This window comes from Cucurbita pepo, chromosome 20 (genome assembly GCF_057944985.1).
Source record: "Cucurbita pepo subsp. pepo isolate OVF chromosome 20, ASM5794498v1, whole genome shotgun sequence".
Classification (NCBI taxonomy): Eukaryota; Viridiplantae; Streptophyta; class Magnoliopsida; order Cucurbitales; family Cucurbitaceae; genus Cucurbita; species Cucurbita pepo.
The window spans coordinates 3,178,669-3,191,871 of NC_141817.1; the positions used below are offsets into that span (position 1 = coordinate 3,178,669).

Below are 13,203 nucleotides of genomic sequence, written 5' to 3' on the forward strand. Positions count from 1 at the left end.
ACCCACAAACTATACCATTTATTTTTTTAAGGTCGATGGTTCAAATCTTCGTATCCTAAAAAAAATTGAAAGTAGTCGAACCCATTTGGTAGTTTTTTGTATTTATAATTAAGTGGAATATTGAATGAAAATAGAGATATTATAAATTAATATCCTAATTTGTGTGTTGAGATGAATGTATATTGATATGGTTGGAAAAAGTGGGCTTCATATCAAAAGCTTTCATTGATTACACCCATGTGGATTGGGATAGGAACCAAAGTTGGCCTTAATATCTTAAACCAAGAGAATTGGAAACAAAATGGCCCTAGCACATGTTCTTCTATTATCTTTTTTTCTTCAACTAAACCTTTCACTTTCAATTAGGTTCAAATTTAGTTCGTGAACTTCATCTATGTTCTTGAACTTTTGATTTTGTGTTTACGTGATCTATGACTTATTAGGTGAGAAGTTGAAAATTCAAGAATATATTATATACAAATTTGAAAGTTCAGGGACTTATTTGACATAAACAAATCCAACATTCATATCACTACTATCATCAAGAATTTGGCTTGAGCATTTAGGACGCCATCTTCGGAGGTGAAGGCTTGCGTCTAGGAGTCAAACTGTAACAGCCTAAGCCCACCACTAGTCGATATTGTTTGTTTTGGTTCGTTACGTATTGTTGTTAGCCTCACGGTTTTAAAACGTGTCAACTATGGAGAGGTTTCCACATCTTTATAAGGGTGTTTCATTCTCTCTCTGCAACCAATGTGGGATCTCACAATCCAACCCTCTTGGGGGCCTAGTGTCCTTGCTGACACACCACCCGGTGTCTAGCTCTAATATCATTTGTAACAGTCCAAGCCCACCGCTAATAGATATTATTCGCTTTGGCTCATTTCGTACCACCGTCAGTCTCACGGTTTTAAAATGCGTCAACTATGGAGAGGTTTCCACACCCTTGTAAGAGTGTTTTATTCCCTTCTCGAACCTATGTGGGATCTCACAATCCAACTCTTTTGGGGGCCCAGTGTTCTTGCTGGCACACCGCCCGGTGTCTAGTTCTAATACCATTTGTAACAGTCCAACCCCACCGCTAGTAGATATTATTCGCTTTGGCTCATTACGTATCGCCGTCAGCCACACGGTTTTAAAATGCGTCTATTAGGTTAAAGTTTCTCCACTCTTATGAGGAATATTTCGTTTCTCTCTCCATCCAACCTGGGATCTCACACAAACCCATCGACTTCCATAAGAGTAGTGAGAAGCTTTCTTGAATCAATCATACTACTCCTTTCAAGCACTAGAATTCACGTATACTCAAGAATCAAGATAGCTTGGCTGTCAATGAGTAACCGACGATTTTTAAACAACAAAAGAAATTGTTCGAATATAGATATTTTAAAAGTAAAAACGAGAGATTGAAGCGTAGAATTAAGAAAGGGGTAATTGGGAAAAGGATTTAACATGAGATATGGGGTTATGGACCCCTTTGGATAAAGTATGGTATTAAATGAGGAAATGTGTCACCACTTATAGCTGGGTTCCATGCATTTTGATACCTCTTATCTTAGTGGGTCCTCAATATTTTAATTTCCCAACATTCACCTTCTCTTCATTTCAACTATTAATAAATTCCATTTTCCAACTCCAAACTTTTCGCATCTAATTCATCAGATTTATAGAGATCTCAAACGTTTTGAGTTACGAAGAATGGATCTTTTCAGTATCGAGTAAAGAACACATAAGGAATCCTTTCGATGATGAGCGCACTACTCTCGAGCTAGGTCACAACGACCCCTTCTTACTTTGAAAAAGCAAGTGAAAGAGAAGTCGACAACGGAATGCAATCCTCAAGAACTCAACACCGACCATGGCATGCATTGATGGTTACCTCAAATTATTGAGAGAGAGGTGACTCGTGGGTGGAAATTGAAAAGATAAGGATATTTATTTATTTATTTATTTCCAAAAGAAATAGAAGACGAAAATATTGTCTCATGAATCAGAATTGGGCACGTAGGTGTTAGACGAACACGACTCTCCACAATGGTATGATATTGTCCACTTTGAGCATAAGCTCTCATGGCTTTGCTTTGAGCTTCCCCAAAAGGCCTCACACCAATGGAGTTAGTATTCCTCACTTATAAACCCATGATCATTCCCTAAATTAGCCGATGTGGGACTTCAATCATCCAACAGTAGGGACCCGTCTCAAACGACGAGTGGGGAATGGGGGAGGGAGTGGGGAACATTTTTTTCGTTAGATAAATGAGGTTGAGGACGAGATTATATTCTCGTCCCCGTCTCCACCTCGCCCCGTTCAACCCATTAATATATAATGTTTTTTTAGCTATATTAAAAAATAATTAATTTTGAGATTTTAATAATAATTTTAAATTATTTTTAAAATGGTTAAATTATAATTTAAGATGATAAAAAAATGAAAGAAAATAGTAATAAATTATAATTTAAGATGTATTGAAATTAGCAATAAAATTAAGGATTTAAAAATATAAAAACTAAAATTAAATTAGATAAAAAATAATAATAAAAAAAAGCGGAGGTCAAAAAAGAACAGCGTGGAGGGTTTAGATTTGCGGGCCCCACGAAATTTGTTCACTAGATTTCATCGCTCCTCCTTTTTTGACGGAGCCGAGAGTGACTTTCAAGAAAATGACTTTTTATATAAAAAAAATAAAAAATTAATTTAATTTAATTATTTATTTTGTCCTTATTTCACTTTTTTTTATATTTTTTTAAACCATTTTTAATGAATCATTTGGTATAAAATATCATAATAAATTTAATAATATTTCATAAATAAAAAAATACGATCAAAATATTAATAAAATTTTAATATTACAGCGTAACATTTTACCTTTTATATATACTAAATAAGTAAAAAAGAAATATATGCCTACATTATAAATTATAATAATTTAATTTTGTGCTTTTTGTCTTAAGTCCGGTCTAATTGATAAGAAAAAATTTATTTGCGTTCTCTCTTATTCTCTATCGAAGATTCTCTACTTCGTCGAGCGAGTCTCCGTGTGAGATCTTATATTAGTTGGAGAGGAGAACGAAACACTTCTTACACTGAAAATCTCTTCCTAACAGAAGTGTTTTAAAAATTATGAAATTGACGACAATCGGTAATTTAAATAGATATTTGATCTTTATTATTTATATAATTTATAGTTGTAAAAAGAAAAGGCAATAATGTAAAGAACAGTGATTTTCGAAAGTTTTGAGGAATATTAAACATGAATCATGATGGGTTTGGAGTTTGTTTTTGATGTTTTTTTTTTTTTTTATACATTTAAAAATGTAATTATGATGTTTCAATTACAAACAAAAGGATTGAAACTCTCTTCAAAGACAAAAAGTTGCATATTCAACATGTGAGAGAGAGAGAAACCTCTAATTCTCCAAATAATAATAATAATAATAATAATAATAATAATAATATTTGTTTAAACTTAATAAAGTTAATTTTAATATAATTTAATTAATTAACGCAAATATCGTGATCGGTATGTAATACTAGAGTTGTCTATGAAGCGGGTCCAATTTTTTCTCTTATTCCAATCTAAATAAACATCTAAGTTCTACCTCTTAAATAAACGTCTCTATTTAATGTTGTTTAGACAAAAGGAATGATTAAATGCTCCGTTGACGTGGACATGCGATTAAGTGGGTCATTAATGATGATAATTAGTGATTAAAAAGAGGGGGTTTGGCCATTACTCAAACATTCTCAAAACCATGCCATGCTGGAAAAAACATCAACAAAAAACATATCAATTACCCTTTGACTTTGACTTTGACCTTTTTTTAATTAATTAATTAATTAATTTTTTCTCTTTTTTTCCCTTCAAAAACAAAAACAAGACAGTGTTGACATTTGCTTGATAATGTTTTGGGTGACAAGATAAAGTTTTATTAGAATTATTATTATTATGTTTTTTTTTTTTTTGGGTTTAATGTGAATTTTTTGCCCACCATTTTCTAATCATCTTTGTATCATGTTCCTAAATCTGAGTGTAAGAAAAGGGTCTCACATCCCTAAAATTTTATTAATTTTTAAGAGAATTTATTAATCTTCGTTGTCGTCGGTGAAGCACCACTCTAGGTTGTCCGTGAGTAAACCAAGAGTGGGTATTTGACCGATTATACCTGAATCTGGAGAAATATTTAATCTTGGTAGAGATTGTCCTAATTTTGATGATGCACGATCAAGGGTGTTTTGAAGTTTAAAAAGGAAAAAAATGGGTTACTAGGAATTTAATTAGTTCAGGTTTTAGAAGCGTTTTAGAATTAATACTAAGCTCTTCTCCCCTTCAAATCTACAAATATCCATCGAAACTTACTCCTCGCATAAGTATGCAATTTTAGCAAGCTATCGTGTCACGCTTTATGCTAAAGATTTGGATATTCGGCACCTGAGTGTCCCAATATGATCGCATTACTTCTTGCTTCGACTATCCCCACAAACCAACAAGAAATTTTTTCAGCATATTTGTCCTTACTTATATGCATCTTAGGAAAAATTTCAAAACGCTATCCAACATAGATTTGGTTTTGCTTCAAGCAAAAAACACGTTTAACTTTGAAGTTCCAATGATTGGGTTACCGAAAAGAAATGTGCATCTTGTTGAGCCGTTCTTAACTATTATCAAAATCGCTCTCATTCAAATGTAATTACAGATGTCTGATTCAACATACGAGATATTAACCTTTGGTAAACGAATGTATGAGTTGTGGATTATTATAATGTTTTGAATGAATGATGGTTGAATTATTAATGATGTTTACATAGTATATATGTTTGTTTTGAAGGGTTGAAATTAATAATAACAAATTAAGCAAAACCTTAGTGTTTTAGATGGATTATTAAATTAAAAAGATTTGATTAATTAGGTAAACATGAAGAATATTTAAGGTCCAAGTAAGAATCTAATTAACAAATACTTAATGGAGGACCCACTTTAAAATACACATCATTAGGTCTCTTAAAGCATTGATTAATTATAACTTTTTTTGCTAATCTTAGCTACTAATCTATTCATTTAAACCCAACTTTGGAGATTATTAATTTACTTTAATTTACACCAACCCCACTTTAATTATATACACCACTATATCATACTTCATTTTTTTTTTTATTATTCCTTTTTCTCGCCTTTTTATTTTTTATTTTTAGTATTTAAAAGTGAGATTCACGTTGCTTAGAAACAGGAACGAACATAGTAGACTATTTTAAAATCTTAAAGGGAAGTCTATTAGTAAAAAAACAAAAAAATACAATATAGGTTAGCAGTAGGCTTGAGAGGAAGCTCAAAGAAAACAATATCGGTCAGAGGTTAAAATAGAGCTCAAAGAGGACAATATTTGCCTATGAGCTTTCTCCATAAATTTCTTTGTTTTCATATCATTTTCTACCAATAATGTTCGAGAAAATCTAGTTCAAGTTCGAAAGACTACAACATGTGGTAGAAACATTTGAATTCTAAAAAATATTATAATAAAAATATATGAAAAAGCAGAAAACCGTGTTTATAAGCTTAATTTTAAAACACTAAACATTGTATTCAAGAATTTTAAAAAGAAAATAATTATATTTAGCAATATTATATAAAAGATTTGGGTTATTGAGAATATGAAAAAAAAAAAAAAAAAAAATAGAGTATAGGCCAGAGAGGAGAATATGTTTATTATTCATTATTGTCTTTCTTTTATTTATTATTATTTTTTGGTAAAATATATTTTTTTTTGTTCAAAGCTGAGTCATAAACTAGATTTTTTTTTGGTAAAAGAATACAAAATAAATATATTAAATTCACCCCAAAATAATTTTTTTAGAAAGGAAAAATCAATTTAAAATCTCGGATGCATAATCTTTACACATCTAATAACACGTCTTTAAATGTCGAAATTAGTGGAGATTAGTGTCAATTAGAGAGTTAAATAAGTAGTAATGAGTTAAATTATTAGACGTTTTTTGAATTAATTTTAAATGAAAATGGAGTAAAAATAGATTAATTTATAAGATGTAGAGTTTAAATTGATTAATTTACTTATTAGTTTGGGTTTTCATTAATGATAAAAATGAGGCGAAGGAAAAAGGAAGCGGCCCATTTGATGAACAGGCCCAGGGATTGGGCCGAAACTAAAAGAAAAGACATGGGCCTGGCCTCAATTTTGTTGGATTCAGTTGAACTAATTTTTTTTTTTTTTTTTTTTTATAATTTTCTTTTCATAAATGATAACTTCAAACAAATTGATTATTTGGGTGTTAAAATTTGTTATATTTATGTTTTAATATGCTCATAAAATGACTATTTGCAGGCACTTTTCTTTTGTGGTGTTGGTAGCGTGAGCGTGAGCCAGCCCACGAGCTAGAACTAGGAGGTACGTACACGAAGCTACATGGTGGGTCAATGTGTGTGTGCGTAGACTGTGTAAGGTCATGCCACGATGTTTTTATAAAAGGATAGGTCTCTCTATATCGCACGTGTTTGCATTTCTCGACCTTAACAAAAATGTTATTTACTAAGTATTTTTTAAAATATTCAAATCACATGCTATTCTTATTTTTTTGGGTCATGTTAAAGGCATCGGTACGAATGACAATATCAAAGTTAGTTTATTTATGTTTGTGGTAGGCGTATGATAGATTAGTGCTTGATTTTATTTATTTAAATTTACGTCATATATATTCTACCTTCTTGTTTTATGACAATAATAAATCTATGAAAAATTTTATGAAATATTTTAAATAAATGTTTTCTATACATGCTAGTCATATCATACATGAAGTGACGACCTTATTTTTAATAAGACATCAAGTCGTTACGACTTAGAAGAGAGAGACAACATTGATGAAATAGGTGATCTATGAAGTATAGATAAACGTTTTCGTAATATATTCATGGACTTTTTAAAATTTTTGTTTAATATTAATACAATTTTTGAAATAATAAATTTTAAAAGTTGAGAAATATATTTTTGTTATGAATATAATTAAATTTATTTTAACGTTGGTTTAATTATAAAATAAAATAAAATAAAAAAACACACGTCAAAACTAATTGCTTAATTTATTAGTTTACAAAGCATGCGTATATAATTATCAATTAACTAGTAAAATAATTAAATAATAAATGCATGATTCCAAACAAAAATTTAACCAAGATTAAATTCGTATAGAGGCTTAGTTTCATAAGTTATATGAACATTTCTGACATAGTATTTTAATATAAATTTTTTAAAAGATTAAATAGTTCATTATAATTTTGATATTCAGTTTATGAAAAAAAATCTCTCGTCACTCCCTCTTTCATTTCTTATTTATGATTCTCCACTCATTGGAAGTGGCTCCTTGCATGGCCTAAACCTGAACATCATTATTTGCAACTTTTCATCCTACATTAGAAATTTAGGAGGTATGGAAGATGCGGATTGAAATAGGAGGCTATCCCTAGTCTCTCTATCCTGATTTTTGTGGGGATTTCCTCTTCCGAATCCCCACAACATTTCGATCTCGGAAGTTAAATGAACATCTTCCCAACTATCCAAAATGTTAAATGGTAAAAGTTAGAGTGGTATTAGATAGAACACAACAGCAATAAAGAAAACAAAAGAATGATGTAGTTGATGAACAAGTGAGAAAAACAAAAGAACAATCAAATATTGGAAGGACGAGAGAAGGGAGAAGGAATATCCTCAGCGTTCCTCCCAGGCTTAACCCATCTCCCAAACCTGTTCTTCACCAATCCCTTATGCGGCAACTGATACCAAAACTCCGGAATCCTCAGCTCTTCCACAAGCATATCGCTCCCTTTATTCACCAACGCCACATCCCTCCTCGAATTCCACCTGAACTTCCCCCTCCTACTCACAAACCCATCCACCAAATGCAGATATATCTCCAAATTATGGCTCCCCGACATGTCCGACTCCCTCTTCAAGTACGGCGACATGTACATGTCCATTTTCAGCTGCGTCCCCACATGTCTGTACAGCCAATTCAGCTTCCCTGTCACTGCACTCAGCTTGTTCACAATCGAATTCACGAACAGCCCCGGAAGCTTGGGGACAATGTCCTGTCGTATCACTACTCGGAGTGTCTTCACACCCATCTCGTTTAATTTCTCCCTGAATGCTAAATTCCCCACTCTTGGCGCTCCGAATGATATTACGCTCACGTGGATGTCGGGAAATGATGCCCCTGCCTCGTAGGCTGTCAGAAGCGACAGCGCGCCGCCTAGGCTGTGTCCGACAATTGTTAGGCTGATTTCTCTGTCGCCCTTTTGTGTGAAGAAATCGATTAGTCTATGTAGCTCCTCCATTACCTGCTCTGACGCGCTGGTTTTGTTGAATTTTGATTCCTCGTCTTTCGATTTGTAAATTGTTAAGAACCCACGTTGGACTTTGATTTTCCTGTCGCTCCGGTCGATTTTTTTCAGCTTGGTTTTCAGATCGATGTACCATTCCGTTGGGGTTACCGTTCCTCTCCAGGCCACGAGGATATCCCGCCGCCCGATTCTCTCGCTCTCCTCGTCGTTACTAACGGCTACAAACCCCATCCAATTCGAATCTCTGCTCCACACCTCGCCGATTTTGGAACTCTCGAACCAATCCGGACCGTCAACAGGGGACAAGGCGTAGATGTATTTAGTCACTTTGTAGCCGTTTTGAGCCAGACCCAATTCGTGGAGGAGCTTATGGCGGTTGTATCTACAGCTGCCGCGGAATTCAGAAAGTGGGTCGAAGTCAAAAGCGTCGTACGTGGCTTGAGCGAACTCGCCGTATTTAACAAGCTCGCGGCGGAGGAAGGGGTGGAGGGGATCTAGTAGACCTTCCCAATTAGAACCGCCGTGGAGGTCACGCCATACATCGGCGATTTTATCACGAGGGGAGAATGTTGGGGTCATGTGGTTGCCGTAGTCGACGAAGTCAGCGGCGCGTTGTGGCATACGGAGGAGCGAGGCGAGTGGCTTTGCTAAACGGAGGTCGTTTTTCTTAGCAGTTGATTTCGATGGCTGAATTACAAGCGGCGACGCTGCACCATTGACGGGAGTTAGTTGGCCGGTGGCGGTAGCACATGTCAAACGGCGGCGCTGGTTGTGTAAGGAAGAAGACAGAGCATTTTTTATGGCTCTTAATCGGATCCCCCATTTCAATTTCCAATACCATTTCGTCTTCTTCGTTCCGTTTCTTAACATCGTTACTCTTTTCAGTGGGACTCCTCTCGGCGTCACGATTCTCCCCTCCATGGCTAAGCTCAAGCTTTCTGTTTGGTTGCCGAGAAAAAATGCAGAGAAAATGAGATAGAAAATGGATAATTTTCTTTTTCTTTGGGGTGAAATGAATTGATTTCTTCAGAATTTATAGAAGACGAACCCCTTACGGACGGGTTAGGGATGACGTGGTCAAGTCAACGAGGAGAAGGGAGGGTATTGGAGGCTAGTAAAACGGTCAACGAAACTGTAGTTAGACGTGGCGGATTATTATTGGTGGGTTATAGAAGGGCGTTCATGTCATTTTATGTGTAATAAATACATGAGGTCAATTTGCAAATATAATAATATTAGATGTAGATGGGGCCTAAATTTTGGGAAGAAATTCAAAGCCGCCGGGTAAGAATTCAGTAATTTTGAAATTTATTCAATTTATTTAATTTATTTAATTTATTTTTTGGACGTGCTTGGCTGGCTGGTAATAATTAATTAATATGACTTGGAGACCAATGGTCCGACAGATTAGGTCCTATGAAGTTTCCAAGAACTCGACCATTTTCGAGTAAATTTCGAGAAAGAAGATTCTAATGAGTTGATTGAGTTTTTTGGATCATTGAAATTTTTTAACTCCCCCAACTTTGAATATGGTACAACCGTGTCTTTGACCTCGGAGAGTGGCTAGCTGTGTTAAGAATTATTAGGAATGAGTTTCATATTGGTTAATTTAGTGGAAAATCATGTGTTTATAAGCGAGGAATACTATCTTCATTGGTAAGAGGCATTTCAGGAAGTCCAAAACAAAGCCATGAGAACTTATGCTTAAAGTGGACAATATCATACCATTGTAGAGAGTCGCTATTCCTAACAAGCCATACGAAACTCTTATTATTCCAGGACGGGTGTTAATCTTGAATAAAAATTTGTATTTCACCAAAAAAAAAAAAATTATTATTATTATTATATTTTAAGCGTAATAGAGACAAATTTAATTTGGTGAAAATGGGTGATTTAAAAATTATATTTGGTCTTATCTTATATTATAATTAATAAAGATGGAAAATGTACTTGCTCCATATTTTTAGTAAGTACAATTATTGTAAAGCCACCATTTTCGGACTATGGTTTCACTAAAATATATATTTATAGATATACCAAATTATTCTTCCCTTCATCCCCATCTAATCCAATATTTATTTTATATTTCCACACAAATTAAATTCTTATATTTCTACCATTTTTTCTTCCATTTAATTTTGAAATATATATTTATAGATATACCAAAAATTCTTATATTTGCACAAAAATTATGGATGCTCGAGAGAAATAACCTTATCTAACCAAGATTAAGTGACATAGAATCAACCCAAGGAAAAGTATGAAACAAATTACTTTGATGATTAGGATCAAGAGGAAAGAAAATTCGTTTCTAAACTCGTAATTCGAATCACTCTACAAGAGGTTTGATCAATACTACTCGAATGACTCTAGCATTAAGGTCTAAACACAAGAATTTGCAAATAAAATCTTAGCTCTCAACAAAGCTAAAAAAAATATTCCAAAATATCATGTTTCTAATCCAGGAAAATAAGGTTTTATATAGCCTTTATAGCCGGAACATATGTGACATGTAACTCCCAAATTAAATTGGTTAGTAAATGAGAAATACTCCTAACCTCCATATTAAAATGGCTAGTTAAGGGTGGAATATGGTAACCTAGGTTACATTATAGCCTTAACTCCTATATTAAAAACTAGGTTAAATATGACAAATAAATATTTAGATTATAATTAAATAGTGCCATGAATGAAATGTGCTTGTGAGTCATTCTTGGACTAGTTCCATAAATTTAACTGAGTTCATTAAATTTACTTAAAGTGCATTTAATGCATCTCTTTGAAACTTAACTTTGCACAACATATAACGGAGGTCTCAAATGTCTTCTAGAATTTCTTTTGATGAGCTTACCATAGCTTGAATATAAGTGTACAAGGTTTGTTGTATTTTCTTGGCTTTCGTCCTTATAATTGGACTTTGAGGTATGTAAATTCCTTGGTCGTAGTTCATATCACTAAAACTTATAAAGTTAGTCAGCCGAGAAAGTTTTTTCGATGCCAAACTTTATAAGTTTCAGTAAATTATTTTAAAGGTTTTTCGTCGCATATTAGATATGTCATGCATGAAGTGATAACTTAATTTTTTTTTATTATTAGGAAGGAAAATAATTTTTCTTTATAACTTTCTAGCTGCTTGAACCGTTTTTAACATATATGTAATAAGGACTTAATCGGGTCATAATATATTAATTTAATTAAATATATATTTCCTTTTGTTTCTAAGTAATTGTCGTTATAATGTTGATCGATGCTTCATTAACTTTGTGTAATGCTAGTTACATATATAATAATTTAATTATAGTACTCCAAGATACTTTTCAATAAAAAATAAAATAAAATCTGAAAATAATAAATTTTCTCCGACAAGTCTATTATTTGGAATTAAATGTATTTTTAAAATAGATAAAACGACAAAATGCATTGTAAAAATATCTGAATGGTCCAAAACCAGCCCATTCCAGATAACATATCTTAATTTTTATATTTTTATTCTAAAATTTAAATAATTTACTAAAAAGATAAAAACTTTAAATGATTGGAATATGTATTATGTTTATCTTATTTTCTATTTACGGATTATTTCAAAGTTTAAATGGTTTTTTCCCGTATATATATTATTTTAACAAGTCTTCAAATTTGAGAATCTAATCTATATAGTAAAAATGATAATATTAATCTAAGTTTAAATGGTAATCTAATAAACTAAAAATAACTTAGTGCTAAAATTACCAACTTTCTTAATATAATATTTCTAAATTTTCCACACTATTTTAAAAATGCTTACTAACTTTTAAAATTGGAATAATATCCTTAAATTAAATTTAAAAAAAAAATAAAAATTAAAAATGCATTTAAATATATATAAAAAAAATTGTCTTTAATAATTTGTTTAAAAAATACTCTTTAATTTTGAAAGTGTTTAAAATTTTCCCTTTTAATTTCCAAAATTATTTCAAAACTCACTTTGAGTTTGGATTGATATTCTAATTTTTTTAAAAAAAAAAATTATAAATTTTGTAAGTTTTAAAATTCAAAAACACTTTTAAATTTCTACATTTCTACATTGGATACTCGTGAACCTTCAAAAGTAATATTAAAAATTTTATGAATTGTCAATATATAGTTTATGTCCATATATTGACGGATCGACGGTAAGAACCTTTTTAAACTTGTTTTTTTTTATAAGTATTAAGAGTATTAACGTTATTTTTAAAATTTAATAAGTATTTTTGGTAATTATATTTTTAAACTTTATAATAATAAAAACATTAATGATATTAATAAAAAAAAAGTTCAAGAATTTTTTTGGACCAAAGTAGCGACTCTTTCAAAAGTATTTTTTTAGATTTTATAAAATAGTATTTAAATTTTTGAAAGATTAAAAATATATTTTTTAAATAAAATACAAAATTTAAGAATATTTTTACTAATGTGTATATATGTATAAATAAATTAGGCATATAGAAAACAAAATGGAAGAAAAAGTTGACCGACAACGCGATTAGGAAGAAGTCAACATTTACTTTCTTGTCTCCAAAGCTAAGAAAAAATTTGATTGGTCGTAGTCCAAACAAAAAAAACAAAGTCAATTTTGAAGCATTTTCCTTGTTCTTTCGTTGATGGCAAAGTTAAACAACTTGGATTCATCGAATTCTCCAAAAATCCTTCGAGCATGGTCAGCGTTTTAGTTTGGTAAGGTTGGATGTGTAATACTTTCTTTCATATGATTCATGCATAGGAGTATGAGTCCATTACGCGGGCTTGCACACTCTTTAGGCTTGGCTCTTCGGGCTAGTACTTGCTAATGGATTGTGCTAAACACCACAGGACAAGAGCCCGCATAATATCATGGTAAACA

The 13,203-nt window shown here is 32.0% G+C and overlaps 1 protein-coding gene across 1 annotated transcript; it reads right to left on the reverse strand.

The window, feature by feature from the left end:
- Positions 1 to 7,616: 7,616 nt before the first annotated feature.
- LOC111782666 (phospholipase A1-Igamma1, chloroplastic) lies at positions 7,617 to 9,369 on the reverse strand. Its single transcript, XM_023663464.2, has one exon. The coding sequence runs from the start codon at positions 9,264 to 9,266 to the stop codon at positions 7,674 to 7,676; it is 1,593 nt and encodes a 530-aa protein (XP_023519232.2). The 5' UTR covers positions 9,267 to 9,369; the 3' UTR covers positions 7,617 to 7,673.
- Positions 9,370 to 13,203: the final 3,834 nt, after the last annotated feature.

Bases quoted from the DNA above. Each gene is read 5' to 3' on its own strand.
- LOC111782666 (XM_023663464.2), bottom strand. From the start codon at position 9,266: ATGGAGGGGAGAATCGTGACGCCGAGAGGAGTCCCACTGAAAAGAGTA.